Source organism: Numida meleagris, chromosome 1, assembly GCF_002078875.1.
Source record: "Numida meleagris isolate 19003 breed g44 Domestic line chromosome 1, NumMel1.0, whole genome shotgun sequence".
Classification (NCBI taxonomy): domain Eukaryota; kingdom Metazoa; phylum Chordata; class Aves; order Galliformes; family Numididae; genus Numida; species Numida meleagris.
Genome location: NC_034409.1, coordinates 46481645 through 46497473, shown reverse-complemented (window position 1 = coordinate 46497473; position 15829 = coordinate 46481645). Strand labels below are relative to the sequence as shown.

Below are 15829 nucleotides of genomic sequence, written 5' to 3'. Positions count from 1 at the left end.
AAATACAAAGACCATAAACTAATCCTGTAGTTAGGTGTGAGTTGTATGGATTACCTTCAGAAAAAAAGAATGCATATAGTTGAAAAATAAGATTTTGGTGAGCCCACACTTTTACCAGGGTTATGACTGCTGTGCGAGTCTTGACTGCTACAGCTTGAATAACGTTGTCAGCTCCTGGTCCAGGTCAGGAAATGTACCTGTTCCAGATGAAAACCCACAAAATAAATTGATGTTTAAGCGGATGTAGTGCTACAGTTTTCTGATTGTAGGCTTCAAGTTAGAACATGGTTCAGAGGTCCCCATTCCAATGTGTTGTAAATAGGGCATGATCGGCCTCCATTCAATTTAAATTCTTGAACAGCGGATCGGATGGCAGTACTGATTCAGGCTTTAAGACAGAGTCAGTGCAGTATTTTCTCCTGTCTTTAGTTTTGGAAGCAGGAAGAAACTGCAGGAAGCACTGCAAAGCATGAGCATTCAGCCCTGCATCTCTATCCACTTGACAGGAGGCTGTGGATCCCTGCAACAGTGCCTCCTGGGTAAGGCTTCACTAAGCAGAGAGTCTTCCTGCTTCTCTGGTTGTCAGCTCTATAATCCTTTCTGCCTTATTTACTGGATTTTGTCTAATTTCCTTCTCTAGGCATTCTGAGATTGTGTAGATCTCCTGCTCAGCTCTTCATGAATCTTATATGATCAACTACCAATAGGTAGAGAGAAAAAAAAAATTGAAGCTGAGTACAATCAAGATGTTTATTTCCTTTTACATGGTCACTGTATTATCTGCTTTCAGTGTGCTTGGAAGCTGTCCCAATCTTTTGCAATGTTATGCAAGAAAATACACTGTTATTTTTGTAGATTCCTACTTTGAGTCTCACATAAAGCTTAATTCTTTGGAAATTCCACTTCAAAAAATGCAAGTCCATGTTCTAAATGATTAGCATGGCGCTGATGAAAATGATGGGCCTCCTTTTGATCTGTTTGATTAGCTGACTTTCATTTCTTCTCCTGTCAGAGAAAACTGTCACTGCTACAAGAAAAATAATTTCAGCTTGGACTTCTGGAACTTTCCTTTTACTAGATTTTTCTAGAAATAGGGATTACTATTGGATAACAGCAGTAAATACCTTTTTGCCCTTTTGTTAGGAACCTCTGTAATTCTAAAGGTCTTTGTGTTCCCTTTACAAATGCGGTTTCCTTAGAAAAGTTACTGTATTTTGCGGTACCTGTTTTATAACAATGGAATATCAGCTTTTTTACTTTTTCTTGTCAATAACTCTGCTCCCCTTTTAAGTTCCTTGCCCTTTCTGAGTCCCCTTTACAAATGATTTGGTATCATATTGGATGTATTCAGCCATCTACAATTCAGATCTCACTTGGATTGCTGGTACACAGCAGACAAAAAGTTAGAACTTGGATGCAGCTTCCTACCCTGCACCCCAGCATCACTGTTACATCCAGGAAAATGAGATTTCCAGTTTCTGATGTCAAGAATTTAATTTATTTTGAATAATTCAATTTCCTATGAGACCTTCCTCTGATAGTTGCTGCTCTATGTTGACACGAATGTTTGATGTTAGGGGTTAACATTCGCGAGTTACTCTGCTATATTGCTCATGTTAACATTGAATACGTTACTGCTTTTGCTGTAACTTCCTTTGGTTTGCTGGTTCTTCTTTTGTTATCTCTTGAGACTCTTGCAATTTAGAAATGAGAGTTTTGCAGGAAGAGTTGCATTTGAAGGAAAAGATGCTATTGCCTCTCAGAATTTTGACTTGTGCCATCAAGGCTCCAAGCTTGATTTTTATAGTGATCTGTTTCTCACTGTATTTTTTCCAGTTCCATTTATCTAGTCTTGCAAGCCTAATGAGCTCATCTTTTTCTTTGAGGTGCTTTGTCCTACTGGTCTGTTAGATAAATTGATCAAAACATACAGAAAACTACTCTTAAAAATCAGGAAGACTAAGTAGTAAAAGAGGCAGAGCTTGCTTTATTAGCATTTGTTATCTCCCAGCGCCTACCACTTTGTCAAACAGCCACCAGACCCTAGGTATCAGCAAGGTTTATGTTAAGAGGCTAACGTGATATCTTGTTAGGTGATAAAGGCAGACACATAAACTCAGAAAACAGGCTATTTTATTACTACTCTTTATTCTTCCCTATGCTCCAAGTTCACTTCCTTATGAGGTCTCTGAAATAATTACAAAAGAAACCTACAAGAAAAGAACTTTTTGGTGTATTTATACACTTGACAAAAATCTGTCTTTTATTTATCCTCAGATTTTTTATCACGTTTATCTGTTTTGTTATCATAAGTTGTGAATGGAAGCCCCTGGAATGCAATTTCTGAATGCTGTATTTGTGCTAAATAGTTTCAGCCTTTCACTGTAAGCTGCTTCAATGACGTCTGAGATACAAAATAAATAAGAAAATGCCCTTTTTGTTTGTTTGTTTAAAGCCTGTTTTTATTCAGCTAATCAATAGTCTGAGGCATGTATCCATGGAATTAAGATTCTTGTTAAAATTGTTTTGGTGGAGAAATGGTTCCGAATTCGTATCTTTGATTGATTGTGTGAGAAAAAAATCTGCTTTTTGAGCTATATATCTAATTCCATGATTTCAAAAATACTAACCGCTACAAATATTACTTGAAAAATACTTATGACATTTCATTGCACTGAAGTAAATAAAAGCAAAACTAGCTGCTAGCACTTCTGGTTTCTGGTCTTTTTAAAATTCATTACATATTTTTATTTAAGTGGCCGTAGCTACTGTGGAGATTGGTGATAACTTTCTTGAGCTCCTGGCAGTAAAATCCTTGCTCTGTTGATTGATGAAAATAGATTTGCTGGGAAGCCATGACTCCCAGTCCCAAAATAGAGGTTAAGCCTTTGAATTTTTAGTAATACCGCTATTTCATTGACTACAATTCTACGTTCATCTTTTCCTAGCAGCCCAACATGAAAACTGATAAACTTTGTTACGCTGGAGGAGGAGGCAGAGACTAAGAAATGTCTATGGTCATTGCTGTTCTGAGTATGAAGCTGCATGTGGTCTTGTCATAAAATTTCTGAGAATATTTTGAGTACTTGATTTGAGGGAAAAAAAATGAAAAATCCTCATTATTTAATGGACTAATGAATTCCATTTCTTAGATCATTTCTGAATGCTTTCTTAGAATCATAGAATCCTTAGAGTTGGAATAGACCTCTGAGGGCCATCTAGTCCGAAAAGTAAAATGGGATATATTTTTTCCCTATATCTAACCTAAATCTACCCTCCCTGAGCTTGAAGCTGTTTCCCCTTGTTCTGTCACCACAGACCCTGCTAAAGAGTCTGTCCCCTTCTTTCCTGTAGCTCCCCTTTAGATACTGAAAGGCCGCTCTCAGATCACCTTGCAGCCTTCTCTTCTCCAGGCTGAACAACCCCAGCTCTCTCAGCCTGTCCTCGTAGGAGGGGTGTTCCATTCCATGGATAAATGAATTGTGCTGAATTCAAATTGTGTTGAATTTCAGTAGACTGGCTAAAAACTGCATGGGTTTGTGGAGCAAGAAATAGCAGTGTTCTTTGATAAATGGACCTTAAGATTGTATTTTTGCTACTGCTTCTAACAGAAGAAAGGATACTTTGACGCTTTCCTCAAATTTAACAGTGCAGAAATTAATTCCTTATTGTTTAATGTTATCAGGGGAAAATATGTATCAATAATAGCATTTGAAGGTAAAAGATATTCAAGTGCAAACTGCTGCAGGAGACAGAAAAAACACACTTTGTGCATTACAATGCAATCAGTTACACCTGTTCATTGCTATCTAATGCATGTTTTTGCACTGAGGATTTTTTGAGACTGAGAGTCAGACACTAGTCCAGCTACTTGTAAATTTTTTTAGTGGTCCTTTTAACAACTTCTTACAATTTTTTAGAAGAATTTTTGCTCACAGTATGCTATGGAACTAGAACAGAAACAACAAGCCTGGTTCTGCATACTTTCAGAATGTATAGACCAGTTAAATCTTTTCTCCTTATGTTTGCTTTCTCTATTAGCCCCACGATAATTGGTGGCGTCTTGAGACTATTATTTGTATTACAGGCATATTTAGGAGGTTGCACTCTGCACTCTTAATTCTCCTAAGCACTAAAGATGTGCAAAGCCATCTTTTATGTGAAGTTGTGAATAACTGGAGAAAGAAATCTTAGTAAGCTGTTTGTCAGCTCACAGTACATAAAATTAAAACAATAATTAAAAAAAAAGAAAGGGTAAGTAATGAGGATTCTATATACCTAATAGGAAAACTCATCTCAGCTGTTAGAAGAGTGGTTCTGGTTATAGCAATTGAGTAACTATTTATAAAGTTGTGAAAATAGCATGCTGCATGAATGATGTCAGGTTTTTTGGTGGTTGTGTATGCTGGTGTTTTGCTTCAGGACCTTGCCAGTCTCTTAAATCTGCAGTGGTGTAACCAAATGAGAAAAATCTGTACAAATACATTCTCTGATTAGGGGTTGTTTTTTTCCTATTTGCTTTTGCCTCTAGCAGTCTCGTAGTATGTCATAATTCTGTACAGGATAAAGTTGGTTTGAACTGTGCTGTCACTTGAAAAAAATGCACTGAAATTTGATAAAGCAGCCTTCAAAAAAAATCTTTGTGGTATTTGAAACTGAAGTGATGCAGCATGTTTAAATTCTCGTAGGCATAAGCAAATGTTTTTCAACTTGTTTTCTTTGCATATCATGTAGTATACCATACACATTTTTTATTTAAAATCTGCAAGGAAAATGTACTGTAAAAAGCGGTGATTTTTTTTTTCATAGTAAGCAAGAAGCTGAACTACGTTGCATAGCGGATTATGTGATGTAGCATCTTAGATCTTATTAAGCATTCCCCAGTGAAAAAAAGCACTATGACTTATTAGTGAACATCTTGTGGTTGCAGCTGACATGTCTTGCTGTTGCTTGCTAAAACCAGTGAGAGAGCTAATTCAAACTGATGCTTAGACAAGAGAGCCAATTGTACTCATTTTTAGTGGATAGTTTGGGCTATCAGAGTGATGTGTAAAGACTTAGAAGAATAATTATATTTTTTCAGTAACGTTATTTAGCAATATCAACTCCTGAAGGATAAGATAAAATCTTCGAGAGAGTTGGGAGCTTGTTGTCTGCTAGCATATAGTAATTGTGTAACTATCAAGAATGAGCTGAGGAACCAAAGAAATAAGGATCTTCATATCATGGTGCAGCTTGGCAGTATCATTAGGCTAGTCCACTGACTAGCTGTTCCTGACAGAGCTAACTTCCTTCTTGTCTTGGCTCCTAAACTTGCATCAGCAGGTAATTACTCACATTGTTTGAAAGGGGTAGTAGTTTTCTGCCAGCTGAGTTACTCAAACCACACTGCTGAGTCATTAGCTTTGAGCATGTTCTCCAAGGAACATGTGGCCACAGGCAGTGAAATATCAGTTCTGGAGATAGTTGGCTGTTAGACCGACTAAATGAAGCATTTAAGGAATAAGTGAGGATGATCAGACAACATATCAGAGGTTTTGCTTTTGGCTTTTCTGATCTATTCCTTGGTAATATAGAACTGCAGGTTTTTTGTTCGCTTCCTCCTACTTCATTGGCAGAAGGCGAAATCTCTTTTCTCTCACTGCTGTTGTGAGTGCAGTATCAGCCTGAAGGAAACAGTCCAGAAGTTGAAAGATTGGCAGCATTTGTAGTCTGATAAATTTGGAAAGGACTTCTTGTTGCTTCTCCAGCAAGAAAGAAGCAGTTTACAAATTGGCACAACCGTGAATGGTAAAAGTCTCAATTTTTCTGGTTTTCCAGCTAAGATACACTACACTGCAGTGTAGTGAGAATTGAACTGAAGAACACCTCACCAAGTGCTTCCAATCTTCTGTTTGGTTGGGTTTGATTGTTGATATTCTATTTTGCGCAAAATGTTTGCCTTTATTGTCTGAATGTGCTGTGTAAATCAAAAGACATAATGCAGTTGGGTACTAGCCAGACACGAGAAAAGGCTCGACACAGTGTAGCTCTTCTCAGAGCATTTGCTGTATCTAGTGCTGGAAATATTAAAGATAATCGCAAGTTGGGGTAGTTTTATCTGTAGATAACACAGCGATATTAATGTCACAAGTGCTTACATGTTTATCTCCCATCATGCAGAGTAGAACAAATGTGTTTCGCATTTCAGGCGAATTACAAAAATAGTATACATTTCTCTGCCAGCAATAAAGTAAGACTGAGAAATAAGCATTGCACATGAGGATAGAAAATGTGTTTTTAAAATATAGAGGGAGGGGGAAATGCCGGCGGCATTCTGGTTAACCTAGCAAAGCAACTGATGCTCGAATATGTTCTCCAGAATATATTCTGGAGATGGATCAAAAAATAGCTCATTAGTAGCATACGGTTTACTTTAGGCATTTGAACATTTAGCAGTCATATGTTTACTCAGTCCTGATTTATACTGTTACAAGTTGACCCTAAAGATAACAGATTTCCCTGCATAGCTGCAGAGGTACTTAAATCACTTGTACAACTCTCACACTCAAAAAATGTACATAAGATAGGGAGTCATTTTAGTGTCCTACCTTAAAAATGAAATAAAAATTTAAAATATTCATAGAGGGATACAGGTATTAGAGTGTTAAACAGATAAGTTTAAAAGTCTTAAGTATCAAAAATTAATGTTGGGAAAATAGTCCTGCAATTGATTTTACACGCTCCCTTATTACTACTTTAAACGGCATTGTAGCAGGGTCTCCTAACAGAGTATGTATTTAACAGCCTGCTGATAATTTCCATTTTAAAAGGTTTCTTGGTTGTAGTCTTTGTGTTTTAGGTTTTTTTTCCCCTTCTCTTCTGAGAAGTGCTAACGCATCATTAGATTCAGTTGGCTATTGAAATTAGTCTGGACAAAGTCTGGCAAGTGTCCTTTTTATTGCTTCATGGAATTCCACAGAGGTTTAAGAGAATTAGAAATTCTTAAAAATCACCATTTCCTTCTGTTGCTTGCATTCCACTGGTGCAGCCTGGCACCATACCAAAGTGACAGCAAAGAGCCCATCTGGAGAGGGCAGGTTTGGCTGCGGCTGAAGTAGCAGTTAGGGCTGTTAATGGGCACGTCTGGGCACAGCTGCAGGAGTGGCCTGAGGGAGTGAAGATGGCAACTGTGTCTAATGTACAGGCTTCGCACACTGAGGCTCCAGCTTTGTCTGGCTGCCCCGTCCCCGGACAGCCCCATGAGAGAGGAACAGGCTGCCTTCCCACAGCAGCTTTCTCTGCCTGGTACGTACATAATGCCGCCTTGTGGGTGTGCTGGGCCGGGATGAGTGGAGGCCGCTTCCTTCACAGCAGCCCCTGTCTGTGGAGCTGCACCATGGCCGTGCCGCTGGCTGGCTTGGAGGCGGTGGCACGGCAGGCTTGGGGCAGGTGCTGAGCCCTACCTGCACAGTGTCAGGACTTTCTCTTTTCCCCACGCTGCCCCTCACAGCAATTGGGCTGGGGGTGGGCGAGAGCTGGCGTGGGGCACGACGGGACAGCTGACTGTGGGGATTTTCTGCGCTGTTTGCATTGTGCTCGGTGAAAAATGCTGGGGGAAAGGCGGAGGAAACAGGACGTTTGTGGTCACGATGTTTGTCTTTCGCTCTCCAGCGGCCACTGGGTGAGCTGAGGCCCAGCTTTCCAGGAAGTGGCTGGACATCTGCCTGCCGGTGGGAAGCAGCAAATGAATTCCTTCTTTCATTTTGCTTGTGCGCCCAGCTTTTGCTTTCCCCACTAAAGCGACATTCCCTCGATCCACAAGTCTCCTCACCTTCCTTCTGTTTTCTCTCCATCCCGCTGGTGTGGGCGGTGAGCGTGTGGCGGGCACACATCCGGCCCAGGGCAGCGGGCATGTCTGGCTGCGGGCAGCCAGTGAGTTGCCTCCACATCACATCCGTGTCTGTGAACTCTCAAGGCTCATGCTTAGCTGGTAGGGTTGCTCTTGGACTTCTTTTTATCATCTCTTAAATTAACTAAGTTTTTCAGCTGTATCAAAATGATAAATTTTAGTTTTCAGTTTTGCTGCTTAGCCAGTAGGAGACGTGCTTTTTTACACATCTGATGGATCCTACTTTGTGTTGCTCTGCAGCATTTAATTATGATGTTTTTTTTTTCCTCATGAGGTAATTGCTTCAATTATTACAAAAACTGGGAAGGATTAAGGTGACACAGGCAAGCAAAATGCAATAATTCCTTTCAGCCATTTGGGTTTGCAATCTAAGTGACTTTCTTTAATTTTGTCTATATTAGGTAGTTAAGTAAAGGATAATTACATTGCAGGAAAGGCTTTCTCTATCGAACTATATATGTGATCTTTCAAATACTGGTGTCATAAAAGGCTTCTGGCTGTGGTAGGTAACGATTTTAATATATGGTTTAAAAAAACATCGTGGCTTAGTAGGCATTTCAACCCAGCCAAATACATGTATTGCAAGTAGAAGTACAGTGCAGATCATTAGGGGGAAAATATCTGTACAGTGGCTGCTGTAGTTTCCATGAAGTCGTTATGGTTCCCTGTAGAAAAAAGACTTTATTCAGGTATACAAAGTTAAGGAGAATTGATAGATTTTTTTAATTATGATATGCCAAAATGTTAGGCTTCTTGCACAAAACATTAAGTTGAGGGGGAGATTTAAAACTATATATTAGAAGCACTGAAATTATATTTAAAAACAGATATTTTACTCCTGAAGAAATCTTCTCCCTAGTGTTCCCATAAGGTTCTGTTAATGCTTTTTTAAAGGAACTCACAGGGGGCTGTTGTATGCTTAAAGAAGTAGACTGTCATTGATGAGGGTTTTTTTTGCTAACTGGATCAAGTTTTGTCCTTTACATCATTAAGTCCTTATATTCAAATCAATATTTGTGTTACACACTATGGAGCACAAAACACAAGGTTGCAGCTTAAGATCAGTTTAGAGCTGAGGATGTCACATGGGATCTCTGGAGTAAGTCATGGGGAGTTTTGCAATTACCTGTTGCAGTAGTGCCACTGCTGGAGCTTTTGCAAACAATGAAAGGAGAGTGCTCTAAGAGAATTGCTAGCTACCATTATAATATTTTCTGGTACTTAAAATGTTGTCTCCAGTTTTTACAGTGGCTGAACTCCAAAATAATGAATCTGTAAGAGCTGCAAAGAACCTTAGATTTGTTTCTTTTCCCTTCCTCTGCATTTGGAAAAGTGTGTGTTTATTGACAGCAGGCCTTGTACACAGTAGGGACGTAATTTTCAAGTTGTCACCAGAGCTTAAGGATACCTTGGCTTTCTTCTTCCCACATACTGATCAACTTTGTACGCTTGGAAATGCTTCTTCAAGGCTGTGGATCTAGCTGTGAAGCACCACTTTTGTTGCCTCAAAAATGAGTGCTGTGGGAGAGGGTGCGGACTGAGATCTCTGGGGTACAATCAGCTTGGTATTTCATGAGGCCTTTGAATTGTGGTCCATAATTTGAGCACTCTTATAAAAAGATGCTATTAAAATACTTATTATCAAATAAGCAGTACAAGAAGAGTAATGAGAGCACTACAGCAGATTGTCATAGCGATAATAGCTAGGAGTAGGAGAGAGCTATTTGGCTGTGAGGTATGTAGGAGAATGATGAAATTTACTGTGTTCAGCAAGTTACATTAAAAACAACCCAGTGCTCTTTCCTTCTCTTAGCTTGGAATTTCTATTTCAGTTTATGTTCCTGAGCAATGGGAAAAAGAAAATTAGGACATTGTCCCACAGTTTGATCCGGGATCATAAAAAGGCGGAGTAGAGGCTGATACTGGCCCTCTTTTTGGCATCCTTATCCTGTTCCAGCAGTTGCAAGGTTTCCCACTGCAGTGAGATGATCCAGTTTTTTCCTTTGTGCTCATCTGTCTTGATGAGCTACCTGAATTTTCTGGAGAATGCAGTAAATATTAGGGTGAAATGCTTTTTTGTGATATGGATTTTTTTAATAATCTGAAACCCTCTGAAGTAGGGGAGTAGGACAGTTGACTCTAGTTCTACTGAATTTGAGTTACCTGTTATAAAAATGATAATAGCAGAGCTCATCAAAAAGATGTATGGTTCTTTAGTGGAAAATAACCATTTTACTGAAGGATTACAGCTTGCTCTCACTATAATTATTTAGTTCCTCCACTCTCCCCAAAACCACATAGGCACTTTTAACATTGCCAATGTTTTAAAATTTTTGAAATGCCAGTGTTGAAAATTGGTAAAGAAACAGAAAGCTGCCAAAAGTGAGGAATCCTTTTGTTTTCTTTTAATTGATCTTCAAAATGTTGGTCAAAGCTACCATTCTGTGAACAGCACTCCTTTTGTTTGAAGACTGTGGTTCCAATTTAAAAATTTTGTACAGAGTACAAAATGTAGACACTGAATTTTCCAGTTCTGCAGAGAAGCTACTGTTGAGCAACAAAGCAGAAGCTAACAGAGACTTTGTGCTCTATACTGAAGCAGGTGTGAGGGCTGAAAGGAAAACACGAGGGTCAAATGCCAGAAGTTAAACCTTTCTTGACGGCGCTCCAAAAATTTGTTTGTATGCGGTAGCTGTAGTGAATAGCGCATGTAGGTCAATCACTCTGGGGGTCGAAGGGGTTGTGAGTTAGCACTTGTGTCCTACCTGAAATTCAGTTAATTGCAAAAAACGAATTTATTTTTTGATATCTTTTAAATTACATTTTTTACTCAGCTCTTGTTCTGGATACACATACAGATCATATATGTACATGGTTCAGATACACTGCCAACGCTGAATGCTTAGTGAGTTGTCTACACAGATATCAAGTCCTGAAAAGTCTGATGATCCAGTTCTTTGGCAGCCTAAGCCAATTTAGCTGCTGGCTTTCTGGGATTGCCCTGCTGCCTCCTTTGCCCCGTGGTCAGGCTGTGAGCTTGTCTGACCTTACACTGAACCTTTTTGGAGCACAAAGCTGGCAGGAAGCTACACACTTCATGTGAGATAGTTTCTCAATGATTTAGCGTGCTGAAATAGTTCAAAGCTGCTGCAAAGACACGAGTAGAAACACATGGCCAAGGCTGAGGGGAACAGAACAGGGTTGTCACTGTAGTTAGAATCTAGAAGTTTGTAACCTTCAGTAGTCAGAGTAATGTAGTTTGAATTGTGGTAGTATCTCATTACTGTAATTGTCATATCAAAATAAATGTATTAACTTCCCTTTAAATTCTCAATTTCCAGCATTCCAGGTATTTAAGTATTCTAGTAAATTCAACAAATATGTCCGCAATGCAGTTAATTACATTTTAGTATTTCGTTCTTCTTGTTTTGTTAAAATGAGCTTGTAAAACACTGAATTTTTTGATTAAAGAATTGGCAGTATTATTAGAAGAGAGTAAGTTTTTAAAAACAGCTTTCATTTCAGCTTTATGTTTGAGTTTTAAGTGGTAACACCGTAGTAACAATAACACTAACCAGTGTAAAAACATGCTTTAGGAAATCCTGAATTATACTTGATGCTTCTCTTTTTAACATCACTTACCTCAGGATTTGAACAAGCGTTTGTCCCTGCCTGCTGATATCAGGATACCCGATGGCTATCTGGAAAAGTTACAGATTAACAGCCCGCCATTTGATCAGCCGATGAGCCGACGTTCTCGGAGAGCATCTCTAGTAAGTGTAATGCATCTTCCTGACCTCCTGGGTCTTAAGATTCCATTTAATGCAGATGTCCCTATACTAGAAGTGTAATTCGACTTCATTTGCACCTTGCCTTTTATGTCCTGAAGGACAGGGCACTTTGGTGCGTACTGAGCACCTGTAAAATACATTTAAATAACGCACTTTCCTTCCTTTCTCTTCTGCAGACTTTCACCTGTCATTTCTTAGTGAGGGTCTTGAGCCGTCGAAATCTGTGCCTATATTTTACTCCCAAAGTACATCCTTACACTATTTAGAGCAGTGATAATCATTTGAGCAAAGAGCCCCTCCAGTCTTAGGTCCCCACTGTGTGTCTTGCCATAGAGTAGGAGGGCCCTACTGTAGCATAATAGGAAGGCAGCTATTCACTTGTCTTTCTGTATTTTTTTTTAGCAAATTTTCATTCTCAAATTTGTTGTTGAAATGATTATATTTTTTGAGAAGCATTTATGAATTTGTAAGAATATTAATAAATTCATATATAACTTTTTAGGTGTATCTTTTTATTGGGTAATTTCAAAAAACAAGTCTTTCTTTGTGAATGGCAGAAGGAGAGTTCTTACATACTGATAAAAATACCAGAAATCCTGGTCAAATATTAAATATGCACATCTCTGAAATAGTCCAAAAACTAGCTTTTTCTTCTTTTTGCAAAAGCCATTCAATTTTAGCCATTATTTGATAATGATTGAGTTGTGGTAGACTAAAGCTCTGATCTACATGTTATCTTTTGTTAGAACGATATTAAAAGAAGAGGTGGTTGGATCAAAGCACTGGAAGTAGTAGTAATGTAGCAAGCTTAAGACTACTTACTTACTGATGCAGCATTGAACAGGGGACCGTATTTTCCAGAACCTTCTCTTCTGAGATGTCGGTGTACCAAAGTACCTTTTCAATAGTGTCTTTTCAGTGGTGGAATATAATATTTGAAGGCTAGGGGAGTTCCCTGTATATCTTATTTCTGTTGCTCGTTTAACATTGAGCAGCTGGAGTTCCCTTCTCTTTACATTCTGGAAGAATGAAAGAAAAACACTGCCCTCTAATGAATACGATGTGCGTATGGAATCAACTTCCTGTCACAAGGTTGTCTTGTTTTGCTTTTTGAAAATGATTTTCGGGGCTTAAAGGTCCAAATTAAATCTGCCAACATTGCTGTGTAGTCATGGATTTTCTGCATTGTTCTCATTTCAGAATAACCTAAAATCATTACTCTGAGATTGTCACTGAAAGCTTGCTAACAGACCAGTATTTACAATATATGAATATTGTTTGCTGCTTTAAATGTCTGACTCTCTTCAAGGCTTAGTAGGAATCAAAATAAAAAACAGTAAAAATTATTGAGAACTTGTTATGCTTTAAGTCTGGTGCATTTCTTTGAAATACTACAAAAAATTCACTTTTGCAATAATTATATTTTGTGTATGTTGGTACCGTATTGCATGCACAGCGGTATAGGTCCTTCTCTTATGAACCAACCTCTAGAAATAAGAGACTGTAAGTAGAATCTGCCAGTGTTTCTGGGTAGATCATGATGAGCAGATGAGTTTTACATGAGAAAAATATTTTTCTCAGAAATTATTAGCATTAAGGGTTCTAATAAATCAGACTTTGAAGTAGTATTCCTGATTTTCTGGCAATAATAAGACTAATGGGTACAGATCTCATTTATTTTCTCTTTTCAATTCAGAGGCCTATCTTTTAATTCTGATGCCACTGCACGATATATCTGTAGGTCAAACACGCTTTGAAAATGTAATATTTACTTTACTAACATCATTCCTCCATTAGTGGTGTGTTTAAAATCTCACTGGAGTTACAAGGCTTGTCAGATATCAACTTTGCTTGTATTTTGGGATAAACAGGCTTCACACCAAGCTTCTAAATAAGCTTGATGCTACAGTATGCTTGTGCAGCATTAAAACAATTCAATCCTAGCACTAATTTAATAAACCAGAGTTACTCTTAGTACTTTCATGTTAACAAAATTATGTGCCCATTTTTTCTCTTAGATATGTTAAAAGCATTTGTAGACAAGGTCTTAAATTTACTTCATGTGTTTTCATGTTCTGAAAATTAACAGAGGTATTAATCCAATTGTTGTTAGTATACCTTCATAGTATATTGCTGTCAAATCTTAATCCAGTCAACAGTATTTGAGTTGCACACAGTGATATAATATAGAATTCTAACATCCTTTGGATTTTAGGAGCAAATCAGCTTTTTCTGACCTGCAGATATAATTGCTGAAGCCAGTCAGGGGTCAAAGTATCTTTCCTTAGAAAGAAACGTTATGTGTGGAAGTGGCAGGAGGAGGTGATGCTAGAAAACCTGGCTTTTTTTGTGTTACAGTATGTTTGTTTGTCAGTAATGCAAATCCTCATGAAGCCAGTGGGTTTAGGATTTTGACATGGTACAGGCTACATGCACTTTGTAAATCAGTTTAAAAAATTTCATGTTTTGTACCTGCTTTCAACATTCTTTATGCGGTAAGAGTAATATAAAGATTTAGAGTAATTGAGATTGGTCTTAAACAGAAATAACTTTAATAGTTGACTGTTAAATATGAGAGTAACAGTAGGTTTAAATGGGAAAAAAATAATGATCTTAGAGGCTGTCTTCCAAAGATGTTTTGCGAAGACAGATAAACTCTCTTGGCATGCATGATAGTGATAAGTTATTGACGAAAAATAAAGAAGGTGAATAGGTCCAAATAAAATACTTGAAGATTTGAAGTTATGAACCGTGAAATGTAAATGGTTGAGAAGAAGCTGATGTTCGAGGAGGGATGATGTTTAAGGATTTTGCTGAATGTTAGACTGAAAAGGCTTTGAGAGGTCAGAATGGAAGAGGGGACCAGGAGTAGAGATGTTCAGTATGTTCCATGTATTTCTGGAGAGAAAATAAGTAATGAAAATTAGTTTGAAGGAAGGAGCTGCATATGAATATATTAAGCAAGAGGAAAGGATGGAATTGTTTGAGATTACTTCTCTGCTTTAAGTATAATAGCCTCATTAATTATCAGATCGGAAGAGTGAGGACAATTTACACAGGAGATAGATAAAGTGGGGTTTGTTCTAAGTGTAACTAAGTACGTAGTTTTTCCAGTGTATGCAGTAGACTCACAATCTGAGTATTAGACTTGGATACTGGGATGCTTTTGTATCATAACATGCTTAGTCATTTTTAAAATAACTGGATTCCTTGAAGTTTGCTCCAGTACTGTCAGATAGTTTTCTGAAAGAAAATTCAGTTTGTTGGTTAAATGTTGTAAATGACAAAATAGATGATTAAATGAATAAAGGTGTCAACTTTATTGATCAATTTTCATTAATTTTCTTTGTAGTCAGAAATTGGATTTGGAAAAATGGAAACCTATATCAAGTTAGAAAAGCTTGGAGAGGTATGTATACATTTCTTTTGAAATTACTCCTTCTTTGATTGCATTTCATTACTGGGTAGATGGCAGAGCACTTGCAGTACCCAGAGAGGTTGCGGAGTCCCTTTCTTTGGAGATCTTCAAAAACCATCTGGACATGGTCCTAGGCAATGTCTTCCAGGTGTCTCTGCTTGGGTAAGGGGGTTGGACCAGATGCCTTCCAGAGGTCCTATCCAATATCAGCCATTTTGTGATTCTGTGATTTGATGGCAATGACTTATGTGAAATTTATATAAATGTTAACTGAAAATCTCTATAACCTTGGAGATACCTGTTCAGTTTCTCTTTTCAGTGCATCAAACATCTGACATTGCATACCAGTGTCAATATCACAAAAACGTTCTGTGCATATGTGATTAAAAGAGCAGGAAGAACATCACTGAGCTGGGGAAGAGCAAGATTTAAATAATACTGAGTTTTACTTGTCTTTCCTTTTGGGAGGGCAGTAATACTGCTTATCACTACTCCAGCCAGCCAGTGATTTTGAGAGAAAATATAAGGTTCAGGAGGGATCAGTTTGGGAGTGACCAGTGCTATCTAAAAAAGATAAGGAGCACCAGATGGGATGCACAGAACATTGCAGAAAGTGCTCCATTTGCAGCGTTCTCATTTCCAAATGCTTTTTTTTTCCTCTAGTACTTGTCCGGTGCCTCACTAGACATGACATAATGTTGCCCAGCTTTGAGGAAATATTAATCTAGT

The 15829-nt window shown here is 38.1% G+C and overlaps 1 protein-coding gene across 4 annotated transcripts in view; it reads left to right on the top strand.

The window, feature by feature from the left end:
- Window positions 1-15829, top strand: part of CDK17 (cyclin dependent kinase 17) — a 94134-nt gene that overhangs the window by 62565 nt on the left and 15740 nt on the right. For all 4 annotated transcript variants that reach the window (XM_021392606.1, XM_021392544.1, XM_021392734.1 and 1 more), the window contains 2 exons: window positions 11539-11664; window positions 15035-15091. In XM_021392606.1, coding sequence (XP_021248281.1) covers window positions 11539-11664; window positions 15035-15091 — 183 coding nt within the window. The remainder of the gene's footprint in view (window positions 1-11538; window positions 11665-15034; window positions 15092-15829) is intronic.